Source organism: Macaca nemestrina, chromosome 7, assembly GCF_043159975.1.
Source record: "Macaca nemestrina isolate mMacNem1 chromosome 7, mMacNem.hap1, whole genome shotgun sequence".
NCBI lineage: Eukaryota > Metazoa > Chordata > Mammalia > Primates > Cercopithecidae > Macaca > Macaca nemestrina.
In genome coordinates, this window is record NC_092131.1 from 55,759,118 (window position 1) to 55,776,698 (window position 17,581).

General features: G+C 41.8%; 1 protein-coding gene across 3 annotated transcripts; it reads right to left on the bottom strand.

Moving 5' to 3' along the window:
• Positions 1–943: 943 nt before the first annotated feature.
• LOC105481819 (prostaglandin E receptor 2) lies at positions 944–16,281 on the bottom strand. 3 transcript variants are annotated; one of them, XR_011625882.1, is made up of 3 exons: positions 15,439–16,281; positions 4,796–5,479; positions 3,479–3,565 (listed from the first exon to the last, which is right to left on the bottom strand). XR_011625882.1 is itself a non-coding variant. In XM_024792862.2 (2 exons), exons 1-2 carry the CDS (start codon positions 16,279–16,281, stop codon positions 3,332–3,334), a joined length of 1,077 nt encoding a protein of 358 aa, XP_024648630.2. In that variant the 3' UTR covers positions 944–3,331. The 3 variants fall into 3 exon arrangements, 1 of the variants encoding a protein (XP_024648630.2); XR_987203.3 differs by having other exon boundaries at positions 3,515–3,565; positions 5,363–5,479; XM_024792862.2 differs by lacking the exon at positions 4,796–5,479 and having other exon boundaries at positions 944–3,565.
• Positions 16,282–17,581: the final 1,300 nt, after the last annotated feature.

The window sequence follows — 17,581 nt, forward strand, 5'->3', positions numbered from 1 at the left end:
TGTATAAATTAAAATGTAGCTTTTGTGAATTGCTAAAATAATACTTCTTTCCATAGAATGTATTTTAGGTCATCAAAATGACTTGTAAATTTAAAAATCAATTATAGTGCTGTTAGGTGATTGAGAGGAAAGCCAATGGAGTGAGTGTTTGATGAAGCCAGAAGAGAGGCTTCAAATATTCAGGTTGTAACAGAGCAAGTAAGAGTAGGCATTGCAAGTCAACATGAATGAAATAATCATTTATAGAGAGGAATGCATCTCTCTCTGTAAATGGCTCAAGTAGTGGCTCTTCCCAAGTTCCAAGTAGTGGCTCTTCCCAAGTTCCAAAAACCATTAGATTTGGCTTAAGCTAAGTGAAATAAACAAAACTCTGCCTAAGTGAGAGCTAATTGTCTTCCCTTGCCTTTCAAAGTCACCAAATTCTAAACTGGAATGTGTTGTTATTTCTTGGTTCAGATCAGAGCTGACCTGCCATTAGTATTAGGACAATCCCTCTCTCAAAGCGCACTGACGCTGAGGAGACAGAGATGCCGAAGTGTAACTGAATTACATGGGCGTGTAGTGATGTGAATCAGTTTTGCCTCCCTCCTCAGGGTTCGAGGCCTCTGCAAGCATCATGATTTGGAGTTGGAGTGGTTTCCAGAGTTTTGGTCTCGCTCTGGGTTGTCGCGGGTCCAACCCACTTTGTGATGCAGGTCTTCCAGAGTCATCTTATACCTTCTAAGAAAACTCAGATCCCAATCAGATTTTTGGAGATTCAAGGCCACAATTTAGCACCAGAATTTTTCAGTTCTTTCTTGGAAAAGATGACCAGGGCCACACTGAACCACTGAGGAACAACTCAGCTCAGAGCAGACAGCTTGGTCCATCCCATATCCAAACACCTAAACTTAGGGCTGGCATGCTGCAGGGAATCCCAACTATAGTTTCTTTCTCCCTTTTCATTCTGACTACTGGGGGCAAAGAATAAAGTCTAGATCTTCTTTTATCACAGTTCAGTTCTTTAATATATCAGGCTAAGTAAATTCTATTGTTTTATTTAACTTGATAATGAATCAGTAACTTAAACAGGTATGTCTGATGTGGTAAGATTTTTAGAAAGGGAATATTTACATAGCTAATTTTAGTAATTTTTTTTCTAAGTTACCTTTAAATTGCCATTAATAGGAGGTAATGACCATTACAGAGGATTTTTACTTTCAACTCCTTCTACATATATTTTGGTGTAAATGAAATACCAGCACAGTGCATGGAACAGGAGTACATGAGGAAAACAAAGTTCTAGAGATATACCAGTGCTTAAATAAGTGGCTTAAATTCTTATACTTTGGCCTCCAGAGTGAATCATTTTGTTCCTGCTAGTGATATTATGTCCAATTTTGTGTTTTTATTTTCAGTTCTCAGGCATTATTCTGGGATTTTAGGGGGAGGGGTAAGGTGGGGTGAAAAATTGTAGTTGACATTTTCATCTGGAGAAAAACAAGTCATCTGATAAAAGGAATCAATCTTCTAGATTCAAAGCAACTTCAGAATTTTATGTTTAGGAATTACCCATGGGCCTAATTAGTCCCATTTAGAATAATTTCTTAACTTTAGAATGCCTGGTGGACAGGGAAGATTTATTTATATGTCGAGATTTTAGTTAAATTTTGCCTGGCTTGTTTAAATTTGTAGAAAAGCAAACCACTTATTTATTCTTCTTAAGAGCTGATTTGACGTAGATTGTTTGTATCAAAATACACTGATGCCTAGATTGGTTTGAAATCATTCTAAGTGATCGTCTAGTTCTATAACTGCTTAAAGGAAATAGTTTTGGTAAACAACTCAATGAGACTTTGGAAAAAACAAGCATCTCTCTCTTCTTCTTCTTCTTCTTCTTCTTTTTTTTTTTTTTTAGGAGTGGCTATCCAATAATAACACTATGTAAAAAATAAGATGGTTCTACTAATTTAAGGATCATACTGGAAGGGTAAAAACTGGAGGAAAAAAATATCTTCTAATACCAAGTATTATAATGAATATTTTAAACTCTAATTTGCAACCACACTTTTAAAACCTGGCAACCACACTTTACGAATCTGCCAAATTAAATATAATTTTTCCACTTTGATCTCATTTAAATGGTACTATGTTTATATTAATTGCAAAATGTTATTTGAGGGACTTCATAAAATACTATTCCATTTTCAAATTTTTGTTTTATAGTTTATTTTTGTAACATTTCAGATGAGTTTACACAGTAACTATGATTAAACAGTGCAAATTCACTGAAATATTTTGATGCTGAGTTTACATTTACATGCCAAACATTTAGAAATATATTAAGATATGACTCACTGCTACATGGTTTCCCATATAAGATGAGTCAAACCATGTTCCCTAAATAAAATATAGACAGATGAATTTTGGTACAACACAGTCGTCTTATAAAGTCTATTTTACTCATGGCCCCAATATCAACATTAAAAGCGTTCCAGTATATCTGAAGAATGAACCAAAATTTTCAGTTTTTAATCCTAATATCTGGCTTCCTACATGGCCACGTATATCCTCCCCCAGAAATAGGATAAATAAAGAGTATTAATGAGAATTAACTGTCTTGAGACATTTCTATTATTTCTTGTTGAGAGAACCATTCCTAAAGTCTTTTTGATCACTATTAGCATATGGACGTTATAAAATAAATAACCTGACAACTTGACCTGTAGTTCCAGGAGGATGAGTAAACAAAACTGATGTTAACCGACTGAGTCCACTCTTGTAAGAATAGTACTGTAGTGACTCCCACATACACAAACATCACTGTAAACGGTGCCTATGATTTTCAACTTCATTGTTCAAATAAAGTGTTCACTAAGTGATCACAAGAAAGCAGGCTTGATTGCTTCCACATATCGACTTCCTAGAGACTACATACATATGAAGCTTAATCTGGTCTGGCTGTACACTATAAGTTTATAACGGTAGTAGCAAGATTAAAATGGAAAATACAGTCACTATTTGGGGTTTCAAACAAATTACAAAACCACATGCTTTGTCATTCAACAGGAAAGCTTAAATCAAAAGGCAACTGGATCTTCAGTGCAGCCGATTGTTCCTCCAAAGGCCAAGTACCATGCTCATTGAGGGTAGGTTTTGTAGCTCCTTCTGACACTTTACATGAAGTGCCTTGTCAGCAGGTCTGTAGCCTTGACCACAGCTTAAATGTCTGTTTACTCCTTTTTATTAGGGCAGCTTCATTTTGTTTACATACAGTTTTCATTTCTCCAAGGAACAATTTCAAAATGATCTTCCAGATGCTATATAACTAAGAACTTTTAAACTACTGACCTCAAGGGTCAGCCTGTTTACTGGCATCTGACTGTGTAGAACAGGAAGTTTGTATCGTATCTTGTGTTCTTAATGAAATCCGACAACAGAGGACTGAACGCATTAGTCTCAGAACAGGAGGCCTAAGGATGGCAAAGACCCAAGGGTCAATTATTGAATTAATTGATAAAAATCTAAGAGCTTGGAGGTCCCACTTTTCCTTTCTGGAAGAGGTTTCATTCATATATGCAAAAATCTGTAAGACGCAAAGAGGAAAAATGATGTTAGTTTTACATCGTAGCAGTAGACAGGCTTAGATCCTATGTTATGTCTTGAGATTTAAAAGCAAAACCATGTTTTGTCTGTGGTAGTGGGGGGAAACGAAAGGTGGGTTGTGGGAATCTCACCTTTCTTCCTCATGTAAACTGTAACATAATGAATGTATTTTTTCCCTTTGAACTCAATGAAAGCATGTTTTCTGTGGAATGCAATTAACATTAACACTATGCACAATGTTCTGGTGTCACTGGGAATGGACAGAAATAAACTTTTCTTGTCACCTAGAATAGAATCTTTTAATAATATAAATAATAATGATAATATTAGTAGCTCCAATGTATCAATAACCTAATATATGTGTCATGAATTGTTCTGGGTACTAACCCTGCTTTATCTCTACTCCTTAGAGAAACTCTGAAACTTAGAGATTGTCTCTTTTTTACAGATAGGGAAGTGAACTTCAGGAAAATTAATAACATGTTACATTTACTTCCAAATACTAAATCGAATGATCGCAATTCAGTGAGACAGGGTCTGCAATGGAACACCCTCAGGGGGAGTATGAGTTCTGGCCATTGGACTGGGTTTGAATCCTAGCTCTGTATATAGTTTGGGACCAATGGCAAGATATTAATAATGCACCTTTCTTCCTCAGTTTTGACATCTTTAAAATGGGTGATAATAATAACACACCCACTTCACAGAGTTGCTGAAAGGATGATAGGAAGTGATGTGTGTAAGCTACTTACATCAGTGCTCACATCATAAGTGCTCCACAGTGTTCATTGTTATTATCTCCATTTTACAAATGCAGACACTGGGGTATAGAAAATTAGATAATTTACTTAAGTACCCAGAGCTGATTAGTGGCCAAATCAGGATGCAAATTCCAACTCTCCTGATGGCAGTGCAGTGCTCACTGTGTGCTACATGCAGGCCTGTATTAGCAAAGGCCCCAGAACAATGTCCTGAACACTGGAAAGCTGACACATCTTTACATGTGGACCAAACTGCTCTACCAGCTCTCAAACAATTTCTTAGATACTTAGGGAGCAACACAAATGTTTGGGCAGGTTGGAAGGAATGGAATAGTGCATCTTGATAAAGATCACACTTCCACAAAATTCACAGAAAAGAGGAAAACAAAGGTAGATCACACCTAGTCATTTAAAACCAGTGCTTTATAAGGCTCCAGGGTCTTTCTTACCGATGGCTTTAGAGACCTAGCCCCTCTTTTCTTCGCTCCCTTTCTGCAGAAGAAGGAGCAGTTTGTTTCCTTTCTCCTCGTACTTACTCCGCAGGCATCTGGCAACTGGATATACAAAGCAAATTGCAGAGAGGGCAAAGGGTAGTCATCTTCAGTTTGTTTACGTTAGGACAAGGGCAGGAAGGTTTGGCAGCCATAGGTGTTTATGCTGGAGAATCTTGGCATAGGGAGTGGAGAAAAGATTTGGCAGATGAGTGAGGAAAAAGAATTGATGATAGGTTTCCCAGATTACAGAGAGAAGGGGAAAACTACGTGAGGAGATGCAATGGAACAATAGTTTTCCTGTCAGTTAAACTATTTTGGATGAAAACTATACAGGCTGGTGTGTGAAAGGAGTGATTTGGAGGTAAGAAATTCAGGATAATGATGCACATAGGTCTATAGATTAAAACACATTCGTGATTACATATGCACACACACGTGTGCACGTGATGCATAACTGAGCACTCCTGTAGAAAGGGCCTGCAGCTGAGTTGATGATCTAGTTTAGCCAGAGAACATACTCACACTGAATTGGCCAGTAGAGAAGTGCAGAAAAGGCATAGCCTCTGGTGTTGCAGCTTCACACATTAAGATGAGTCAGGTTTTCAGGGGAGAATAACCCACATCAGAGTTCCTGAATGTCTTTAGAGCGTGACAGAATAATGAGAAGTGAAAAACGGTTGTAGAGGATGAAGCAATTCTGTACTGTTTCCTTTCCTTTTCATCTACTATGCTGGGTAATTTTGAGAATTGCTTAAAATTTGCATTTTGGGAGGTGACCAATATTTTGTAGAAGACAGCTTTTTTTTTTTTTCTTTTTTTTTTTTTTGAGGTGAAGTCTCACTCTGTCACCCAGGCTGGAGTGCAGTGGTGTGATCTCAGCTCACTGCAACCTTTGCCTCCTGGATTCAAGTGATTCTCCTGCCTCAGCCTCCTGAGTAGCTGTGATTACAGGCACCCACCACCACGCCTGGCTAATTTTTGTATTTTCAGTAGAGACGGGGTTTCACCCTGTTGGACAGGCTGGTCTCGAACTCCTGACCTCAAGATCTGCCTGCCTTGGCCTCCCGAAGTGCTGGGATTACAGGCGTGAGTCACCGCGCCCAGCCAGTTCCTTCTTTATACTTGGAGAAGAGACATATTTCAGTGACCCTCAAAATTCTTGATGTAAGTTTTGTCTTCTACTTCCCCATTTTTTTCTTTTGGTTCTTGTCTTTTGCCTAGATTACTATATTTTTGATCTTACGGATACTGGGATTTTAAAAAGTTGTGGTAAAATAAATATAACATAAAATTTACCATTTTGCCATTTTCAGCTGTACATTAAATACATTTACATTGTGGTGCAATCATATTTTTTATATTTTCACTTTTCTGCATATTATGTTTTGATATCTTAAATTCCTCTTGGCCGGGAGAGACTGCCCCTCTAGGGGCTAGCTAATTTGTAGAGACAGCAAAGAGTTAGGCTGGGAGCATATCTGTGATACACAGACTAACCTATCCAGGGCCAGAACTCTTCTATCTAGCCCATACACCCAGAGGAAATATTTATTCTTCTGCTTTAATCATTCCAGTGCCAGGTATCAGGCAACTAGGGACCAACCCTATAGCTTAGAGCCCGCTGAAATTATTCCACCTAACCAACCCTAAACTGTTTACCCTGCTCTGCCTTTCTTGTGGAAACCCCAATAAAGTCTTGGCCCAGATCCTCCCCACCCTCCTGCCCCTCTGCCTCCTAACTGAAACCGATGTTTTTTCGTGTGGCCTTGAGCGATCTGCCATGTCTGTGTTTTCCTGAACGTCTCCTGTGTCTCCTCTTGTGGATGCACTTGACTACATGCACATAGAAGCACAAGGAACAGCAACCATCACTACCATCTCCAGAATTATTTTAATCATCCCAAATTGAAACTCTGTACCCATTAAACAATAACTGCCCATTCTCCTCTCCCTCCAGCCAGTCTTGAGTTTTGAATTAAAGGATGTCACAAAGGATATAAGATAATTAATAATATGTCAGTGATATTCAGCAATTCAGTTTCAGAGGTTGGTAGAAGTTATCCATCTTTTTGTATGCACTACCAATACATGAGAAAAGTACCAAGTGCTAATCCCAATGAATCAGTGAATTTTAATTCCTTAGGGCAGGCTCCCTCTACAGGGCTTTGTTAAGAAGGTAGAGCCTTGTTGTGACATTTACAAAGTGGCACAGATGAGAATTAGTGCTATTTTAGCATTGTCATGTATAGAAGCAGCCTCCCATAGAAAACTTCATTTTGGCACTGACCAGGTACTATTCTTTTGAGCTACTTTTCTATCTTTAATGCAACTACAAAATGGGTTCAGAATTTTAGAGCAAATGAGGGCTTTTTATTTGGCTGATCATTTAAATCACCTGAGGAGCTTTAAAAATAGGATGGGCACAGTGGCTCACACCTGTAATCCCAGCACTTTGGGAGGCTGAGGCAGGCAGGTCACCTGAGGTCAGAAGTTTGAGACCAGCCTGGCCAACATGGTGAAACTCCATCTCTACTAAAAAATACAAAAATTACCCAGGCGTGGTGGTGGGCACCTATAATCGCAGCTACTTGGGAGGCTGAGGGGAAGGATTGCTTGAACCTAGGAGGCGGAGGTTGCAGTGAGCTGAGATCGCACCACTGCACTTCAGCCTGGGTGACAGAGTGAGACTCTGTCTCAAAATAAATAAATAAATACATACATACATACATACCTACATACATACATACATAAAAATATTCTGAGGCTTTTCTTCCTTCCCCAGATGTTGTGGGAAGTCAGGGACCCTGAACAGAGGGACTGGCTGGAGCCGCGGCAGAGGAACATAAATTGTGAATATTTCATGGACATTCATCAGTTCTCAAATAATACTCTTATAATTTCTTACACCTGTCTTACTTTAATCTCTTAATCCTGTTATCTTCATAAGTTGAGGATGTGCATCACCTCAGGACCACTATGATATTTGTGTTAACTGTACAATTTGATTGTAAAACATGTGTGTTTGAACAATATGAAATCAGTGCATCCTGAAAAAGAACAGAATAACAGTGATTTTCAGGGAACAAGGGAAGACAACCATAAGGTCTGACTGCCTGCAGGGTCAGGCAAAATAGAGCCATTTTTTTCTTCTTGCAGAGAGCCTATAAATGGACATGCAAGTAGGGAAGATATTGCTAAATTCTTTTCCTAGCAAGGAATATTAATAATTAATACCCTGGGGAAGGAATGCATTCCAGGGGGGAGGTCTATAAATGGCCGTGCTGGGTGTGTCTGTCTTATGCAGTTGAGATAAGGACTGAAATACACCCTCATCTCCTGCAGTACCCTCAGGTTTATTAGGGTGGGGAAAAAACCCCACCCTGGTAAATTTGAGGTCAGACTGGTTCTGTGCTCTCAAACTCTGTTTTCTGTTGTTTACGATGTTTATCAAGACAGTATGTGCACCACTGAACATAGACCCTTATCAGTAATTCTGCTTTTGCCCTTTGCTTTGTGATCTTTCTTGGACCCTTATCAGGAGTTTTTGATTTTGCCCTTGTCCTGTTTCCTCAGAAGCATGTGATCTTTGTTCTCCTTTTTGCCCTTTGAAGCATGTGATCTTTGTGACCTACTCCCTGTTCTTGCACCCCCTCCCCTTTTGAAATCCTTAATAAAAATTTGCTGGTTTTGCAGCTCAGGTGGGCATCATGGTCCTATCAATATGTGATGTCACCCCCGGCGGCCCAGCTGTAAAATTCCTCTCTTCGTACTCTTTCTCTTTACTTCTCAGCCGGCCAACACTTAGGGAAAATAGAAAGAACCTATGCTGAAATACTAGGGGTGGGTTCCCCCAGAACCCAGAGACTCTGACTTAATTAGTCTAGGCTGAGCCATGGGTATCAAGGTTTGCAAACTCCTCCAGGTAATTTTAATGTGCAGCCAGGGTGTGAGACATCCCTTTAGAACCTTATCTAAAACCTGGAATAGTTTAAAATTATTCATTTATCACACTTAAAAACAAAAGGCCCACTTAGGCCTGGTCAATCAAACAAAAGACTTTGAGCTTTCAGAATTCATTTCCTGATCATTAATATACAATCTGATTTTCCCTTGGAAATGGAATCCTCTAGAGATAGCAGCTAACATTTATTAAACACCTACTGTGTGTTAGGCATGGTGCCAAGCAATTTATAAGGCATATTTTGTTTAATATTTACACAAACCTACAAAGTATTATTATTCCCATGTTAGAAGGAAATGAAGGTTTAGAAGATCAATTACTTTGCATAGAATTACAGTCTGGGTAAGTAGAGAAAATGTGGAGTCAAACTGAATCCATGGGACACCACACTTTGCTTTTAGCCGCTACACACTCTGCTGCCATCTATATAAAAAGCCTGTAATGTAAAGCTTCGCATGAAATTCACAAATGTCTGACCACATTATGGGTTTGGAGGAGATTTCTCTTCAAAGATGTCACAAAGATTTATGGATATCATGGTTCCTGTTTATGGACTGAAAAGCCATGGCTATTGCTAAGTAGCTACTTAGCTTTCACTGGGACTTCTTTTTCCTCCACACTTTTCCACAGTTAAATTGCAAGCATAGATTGTTATATGGTTATCTGCCTTCTGAAAGACACTAAGATGTCCTGACTATAGACTTTGCCTAATTTATTCTTTAAAAAAAACATTTTGTGGGGAGATTATTTTTGAGGTATATGATGCTTTAATGAAATTCCTTTGCCCGAATCACAGGTGCTTTGTGGTAGAGGGAAACAGAAGCCTATTTTCTTTCAGTAGGAAAAACCAGATCCGTGTGGCTGCAGGACTAGAGTGTCCTTTGCTCTGTGCTTCTCAGAACTGGAAACAAAAAAAGAGCAAATGCTAAGGTTTAGACCTCTGGGCCTATTTATTCCAAGATGGTGGCTCTTAACTCTTTGACAAACTGATGGACACTATGAACCATCTACCCACGACTCATACAAACATATAAACTCATATAAACATTTTTGCAAATGATTTCAGGCAGAAAATCCATGCACTTTCCATGCAGCACAGGTTATGGACCCTGCTCTAGAGGAACTTTCCGCCTTTTCTAAATGTACTTACCAGATCCCTGGCCCTTCCCATCACATATATGTCCCAGCTGCAAGGTTCATAGGTTTAGTTTTCTGTTAGGGGCAGTTTTAGGTAGCAAAATATTCTCAGAAAAATGGAGCTTAGTATACCTTGATAATGTAAACTGAGGCACAATGGACTTGAGCTCAAGATAAGGACAGGGAGTAGAGGGTCAGAAACTTCAAAATAGGTCAGGAGAAGCCAACTGAGCAGACCAAGTTGCAGATTAACTGGGTCTTAAGCCTCTAGCTGGAAAGAGACCTGTTGATTGCCTTCCCGAAACACTGTCTCACCATTTCTATTCTTTTTTTAAACTTAATACTGTGATTGGTTTTTGATATGCCAAAGAAGAAATATACCATCTCCAGAAGCTGTTTCTCTTTAAGCTGAGAACCTGGCCTAAACCATCTGAGATAGCAGTGAGGACCCACTTGACCAAAGGTGTGGACATGATGCACAAATTCTCTTTTGGGGAAAGAAATAAGGTTCCTTGTGTTTACATTTTTAAAACCAGTGTAATTGTGTCTTTATTCAAATCACTATTCATAATATCAAATGGCAAAGGAGAAAAGACGTCAAGTGAAAACACTCATATAGAGGAACTTTCTCTTAAAAGATCATGTGTATTAAAACTGTCTCATCTATCCCCAAACACATCATTAATGATGTTTAAATGATAAAGGGCCTTCCAGTTGTTTATGGACATTAACTTAAACTATCACCAGGCAAAGTTCATTGTGGTTATACTTATGTCTGTAGAGATGTCTGGAGTTCTTTTTCATTCCTACCAGAATTGTTATATTTTGCATATATGTAATCTACCAATGTCATATCAGCTTTTCAACCCCCAATCACGTTATATTTTACATAATGAATACCACAAATGAACAAGAAACTCTAGTACCGTTTACTGGAGTTTGTTTTGTATTGCCAAGATCAGATTTCCACTAATCAGATTTACCTAGAAGTTATAACCCTAAATAACTTCTAAAATTGGAGAGCTTTTAGTATGAGTCAATGGTTTACTCTTGAAATTTTAGAACTGAATAAAAACGCCTAAGCACTTTATCCTCATGGCATGTGGAAAACAGTTTAAAATGGCCAGAAGCTATCCACAATTAGAAAAGTGGTGAGAAAGGGGCATAATATGAGTTGGATATGAAGACACAACCAGTATCTGAGGCAAGAATAGAGATCTCATATATTTCCTGTGTTCTGTTCCATTTCAGGAAGAGAGTTTCTATTCATCTCTGTAAAATGATGGCAATAGCTGATTAACATAAGGAGGAATTTATTAATTTATACAATATCCCTTTAGTGAATAAACAGTTTGGAATATGTTGTTGGTTCCATGCAGAATTTCATATTGGGCAGCCAAAACAATGTCATTTCCCAAACACCACATGGTTTTTGATCACTTAAGAGAGGTTTTATTTGTTCTGATGAAAGATTTTATGTGAGGGATAATCTGATTATTTCTTAATTTAGACCAGCATTTACATTAGCCAATCTCCTAGAATCTGAGTCTCAGCTTTTTGTTTCATAGGTCTGTGGAGAAAAGAAAGGGAACCACATAGTTGGTCCCGGCTCAGCTCCCTTGAGCTGACATGAAGAAAAAGGTCCTTGCCATTTTATTTTTAAAGCTAACTAGTTGGAATTAAGAGGCAAAGTGTCCAGATATTTATAATAGTCTCACAGCTCTTTTATGAAATCTTAGTTAATCTCATCTGTTACCCCTGAAATGAGTACTTTCTCTTGGATAGTGTTGTGGTTAGGTTAATTGGCTCAGTGCTTAAACTGACTAGCTTTGAATCCCAATTCCACCACCCATTAGCTGTGGGACACAGCGTGAGTCATTTGCCTCGTCTGTACAATAGAAATCATCATACTATTTCCTATGGTGTTGTGAAGATAATGGGTTAATGCAAAAGTTAGCATTCAAAAGTCTTATTTTGTGGTTGATAATAATGATATATGAGGTTGAATTGGACTTCACTTGAAGGGACTGGGCCTTTAAAAAAAATTTACAGTTTTACTTCCAAAATTTTGGAAGCCCTAGACTGGCATCTTCGGAGGAAGCAGTAATTCCAACCTGCTCAAACTTTGGGACAATGCTTGACATTAGTAGTTCCAGGTTTCTGAATTCCCCCATTCCCCTCCTCTGTCCACTACTGGAGTGCTGTGGAATAGACTGGTGTCCCACTGGGTATAGCTGTCCTCCTTGTTGCCAGTGGTTTGGTCCACTTTTGAGGGACATAGAAAGCAGCTTGTTATCCTGAGGAAGGAGTGGGAAGAGATAAAGTAGATTGCTACTATTTTCTGGGATACAAAGAGGAAACTTACTTGGAACAGCTTATTAATAATTATTTTACATAACTAATATTTTGAATTGATAATATTTTAGATATATTGGGTTAAATAAAGTATATAATTCAATTAATTTTCTCTGTTTCTTTTTACTTTTTGTTATATGACTACTAGAAAATTTAAAATTCCGTTCGTGGCTTGCATTTGTGGTTCACACTGTATTTCTATCAGATCACGTGCACTCCGTTAGAGAAGCAGAAACACTTCTGAAGGCAACCATAAACCTTTGCTTCTAGAGCCCCCTGTTAGGACATGTGGAAATGATTCCTGCTTCAGGTGTGAGATTGGTATAGGCCACTTCTGACCACAATTTTAGTGTAGGCCAAGTAGAAGAAAAGGACTTGGAGGAAAAAGCAACTTCCCCTGGAGGCACATGCCAAGGATTCTGAACAGCGGAATGTATGAACCAAACAGTAGCCATAAGCTTGAATTTTCAGATAAGCCCTTCAAGAAATAACTTAAAATCAAGATAGTACAGCATTTCGTAAAGCTTAAAGTGCTATGTAAGTGAAATATACTAGCAATTATTCCCAATAATCTATTGACAATAAAAGCCATCAGTGGTCAATATAAATTTTCTTATTAAGAGGTGACAATGCTTCACCTTTCCATTTTGTGTCGAGTTCATCTGGATATGGTGTCATGGTAGTTCCAAGAATGGAAGTCAGGGAGGCTGGCTTTCTGATTACTTTCACACTAGGATTTTCTCCGGCTCTTTGGGAATCTTTGCCATGAATATATGCGGAAGCAAAAGGAATTTGCTGATAGTGTCAATGCTTAGGGGTGGCTTGGGGGAGCAAAAGCCCCTTCATAGTCTCCATCTGGCCCCCTTAAGCCATAAACAGGAAATAGAAATAAAAACACAGCTTCAAAGCAAAGCTCCCACTCCCTCAACACCTTTTAGCCAGACTTCTGTCGCAAAGCCCCTTCTATCTGGCAACTCTGGAGCAGCCCTTGGCCTAATATTAACGGAGGGAGGGAAAACAATTTCTATATCTATATCTATATCTATATCCACACACATGTATTTGAATTTACAGAAACATATGGCAGTGATGGAGTTCTCATGGTAAAAGGCCTATTTACATGAAAACAGGGCAACCTGTTGGAAACCACTGCCTTTATTTAAAAAAAATACAGTTTAGGCAATGGGTCAGTCATGGTCAAAGAGGAGACCTTTTTCCTCTTGCTCATGTAGGAAAGAGACTAAAAATCATTTTCACAAGTGTGTTATCACCCCAAACCCATTCCCAGGCTATTTAAGTAGCTGATGGTGGGGGATGTTTTTATAAATACACTCACAAATGACAGATAAAACCCTAAGAACTGATATCTTAATTCCCACCACCCTAAGACAGTCTTTCAGGAATAGTTTCTGATTCCCGAGCTGAATGCAAAGCTGTTTAGTGGAACTTGAAATGCTTCCTTTCATAGATATATGTTCTGCATCCTAGTCCTGACCTTCAAAAGCTGATTTAGCTCCTAACATCATCAAAAGCTCCTACTAGTAAAATAAATCAAAAGCATGTAAGCCATGTGGGTTTCTACATCACAGCGTTTCTGTTTCATAAACTCCCGTGCTCAGAGTGGTATGGGAGATGCAGCCTCCCACAGTCCGACTTCATTTTATAAGAGGGCGTCTTTGAATATTCCATCTCATTCCCTCAAAGCAACCGATTCAGAACAGTTTCTGCCCTGACAGAGGATGGGGTAGAAGGGTGAGGACAGTGGGGACCAGGGAGAAGAGAACGTAGCTAAGAAAGGGAGTTAACTGGGCTGGGGAGGAGAGAATCATATTCAGGCTTTTGGGACCCTGTGTCCCTTCCCATCCCTGAAGATGAGCACATGAAGATATAAGAAGCAGTAATGGAGGCAGGAGATAGGATAAAGTTACTTCTCCTCCAGCTTTTACAGGTCAGACCTGTTAATAGTAGGCCCTGCCCATCTCTTTTATTTTCTCCAAGATTGTGGCAGGTGGAAGTCACTATTAACTGCTTTGATGCTGCAGCAGCAGTCTAGCTCTTCTGAAGATTAGGAAGTGGAGTTGCCACAGCTCCCAATTCCTAGCCCCTGTAAGAGGCCAGCACATTCTCAGACATATTCCAGGCTCAGCTAAAAGGTTACACTTCAGGAGACTTGAACTCACAGCCTCATATCATTTAGCAGTTAGTTAGCATAAACTAACTGCTAAAGTTGCCCCAAATCAAGGCAGCATGATGCCAGGACTTGATCTCTTGTCCTTCAGTCCCCCAGGTAGCCCCACTCTTCCCTTCCTGAGATGGACCAGCCATTCCTGCATGTAGCTTTGTGCTCAAGTGCATGACTGTAAGCTGAAGGACACCTGTGTGTATTTCTGACAGTGACATTAAGAGGGTGTTTTGCAAGATATTACAAATGCTTAGCAAAGTGTTCCTCCAAGTATTTCCTCTAGTTATCATTATGGTTTTATAAACTTTCATGGCCACAAAGAGTTCCATTCAAATATATAAATTGGGAAACCTATAAACTGATGTTTGTTGGACTTTTAGGACAAATAACAAATGCTCTAAATTTCTGCATCAGGGACCTTTCTCATCTGGGACCATTTTCAATGGCAGCTGGAATGTTATGGGTTGGGTACTACATTTTGCCCTGGCAGGAACAGAAGGCAAGCATGGAGAACTAGTGGAGAACAGTGGGTGAGAGGTACAGGGCAGCAAACTGCAGCTCCAGGTCATCAGGTTGGAACAGTGACAGCCATCCTAAGGTGGAAGGGGCTGCCTCTTTCTCAGTTACTAAGCCAAGACAGGCAACAGCGAGAAAGGGACACCGCACAGGGCTAGGATGAGGAGATTGGCTGGCTTAGCTGAGGCCCAGGACTCCCTTTCGGACGGTCTGTATTACTGTATATGAAACTAGCCTAGCAATGCCCATAAGCCAGGATTGAGGGAGGAAGGAAGTGGGTTAAAGAGGAGGGGAAGCGAGTGGGGAAGGCTACAGATCTTTACAAATTAGGACATATTTTTACAAGTTGCAAAAAGTTTGTAGGGTGGTGGAAAGGGTGGAGGCGTCAGGGGAGAGCATGAGAAGGCTGAGCAGAGCTGGGCTGTGGAAACGTACGGAGTGACTTACCGTGAAAGGCAAGGAGCAGACGGCGAAGGTGATGGTCATAATAGCCAGGAGAATGAGGTGGTCCGTCTCCTCCGCCATGGACACCCTTTCCCCTCTCCTGCGGGCCCCGGGGCCGCCCCGGCCACTGCCCAAGGAAGGTCCGCAGCGGCTTCTCCGACTTCGGCGGTGCATGCGGATGAGGTTGAGAATGACACTGAAGTTGCAGGCGAGCACCGCGACGATGAGAAGCAGCAGCAGGGTGGCGTACAGCTGCAGGTAAGCGGTCCGCCCGTGCCGGATGAAGCACCAGGTCCCGGGGCAGTACTGGACGTACTGCCCGTAGTCCAGCAGCGGCAGCGAGCAGAAGAGCAGGGAGACGGCATAGATGGCGGGCAGCACCGCCAGGCCCCCGGAGCGCGAGACGCGGCGCTGGTAGAAGTAGGGGTGCCCGATCGAGAGGTAGCGCTCCAGGGCCATGGCGAAGAGCATGAGCATCGTGGCCAGGCTGAAGAAGGTCATGGCGAAAGCGAAGTAGGTGCACGCGCGGCTCTCGGGCGCCAGTGCCACCAGGGTCTGGTTCCGCGCGTACGAAGCTAGTACCACCGGGCTGATAAGGCAGGTCCCGAGCAGGTCGGTGAACACCAGCTCGGTCACCAGCACGTGGAACAAGGAGAGGGAGCTCCTGCGGCCGGCGCTGCACCCCGCGTCCCCCCGCCAGCGGCGCGCCAGCAGCGCCAGTGCTATGAGGTTCCCCAGCACCCCGGCCGAGAACATCACGGAGCTGATGGCTGGGCTTTCGCCCGGGGGAAGCCACTGTCGCGTCTCGCAGTCCTCAGGCCAGGAGTCATTGGAGGCATTGCCCATGGTGGGGTGCCTGGAAAAGAGATGTGTCCTCCTCTCCCGGTCTTTACCTGGGAGGAAGACAGTCTGAGAGCCGGAGCGTTCCGAGACTCAGAGGAAAAACGGGAGGGACGGAAATCCAGAGCCCCCTTCCCGCACCCAACGCGCCGACGGCGGCTTGCCCTGGGTCTCCCGCCGCGCGCCGAGTGGCGGCTCGGCTGCTGCATCCGAGCGGCGCTCGAGGCTCCCGCGCCTACCCGCGCAGGCCAAGGCCGGGAGCCAGAGCCTAGGGGAGCCGTCGTCTCCGCCCCCACACCGTCGGGGGGCGGGCCCAGGAGCGCTGGCCAGGCCTTGCAAGTGCGAGTGTCCGCGAGCTGCAGGGGAGGCAGGACGCGTCACACTGGCGGGGGCGTTCCGAGTCCCTGGGGCGCGCCGGCGGGGATGGAGAGAAGGCGTCTGAACACCCGCGGGGCGCGGCACTGGGCAGAAGCGCACGTGTTGCCGTACTGGAACTGTCCTCAACCGGCCGGAGAGGCATTTCTCGCACGGCAGTCTGACCTCGGCTGGGAAGCGTTAAGCCCCAGCAGCGAGCTGGGAGGGAGTGCAGGAGCACTTGCGGGGTCGGCGCAGAATGCACAGAAGATCGGGGCAAAGAGCAAAGCAAAGAGACTCACCAAACAATGAAGTTAGGAGAATCCAATCCCATGAAAAGAGCGAAACAAGGGAATAACAGTCCAAAGGCAGCTTGAAGTAAGACCAAAATGTTTTGCTTTGTTTTTTACCATTCCCAGGAAGATACACTAAGAGGTTGGGACAAAAACTGGGAGGAAGTGTAAAGCAAGTGTGTCCATCCAAGGAACCAAACCACGCAATGAGCACCACCGAGCGTCCTGTTGCACTGCCCCTTTGATTCGGTTACTAGCATTTCACCTTTTCCTATGTCAACAGCATAAAGAATAACCACTTGGTTAAGCAACCATCAAAGAAAAAAAAAAAAGGAATGTTTCTTGTAATTGTACAGAATTGTGTTTGTGGATACATGAAAACCATTGCACATCACTGTTCTGTCCTTAAGCTCAGCTCTGTAAGAAAATGTTGATATTTTGTTTAGCCGTTTATCTTTACGTGTTCTGTTAACCACGTAGTATCCCTCCAGAAAGACTCGTTCCTGGCAAAGTGTATTGGTAAGTGGCCAGTTTCAGACTGTAGCTGACAGTAATGGTTTCCTACCACATATTGTCATAATTGCATAGTCGTGAAAATGAGCTGATACTTAAAACAAAACAAAATCCAGTTTGGCAGACAACATGGGTAATTGTGTTCT

Excerpts from the sequence above, each read along its gene's own strand:
- LOC105481819 (XM_024792862.2), bottom strand. The coding sequence starts at position 16,281 with ATGGGCAATGCCTCCAATGACTCCTGGCCTGAGGACTGCGAGACGCGA. Across the intron at positions 3,566-15,438 it reads TCTGCTCCTTGCCTTTCACG|ATTTTTGCATATATGAATGA; the intron begins GTAAGTCACTCC and ends TGCGTCTTACAG.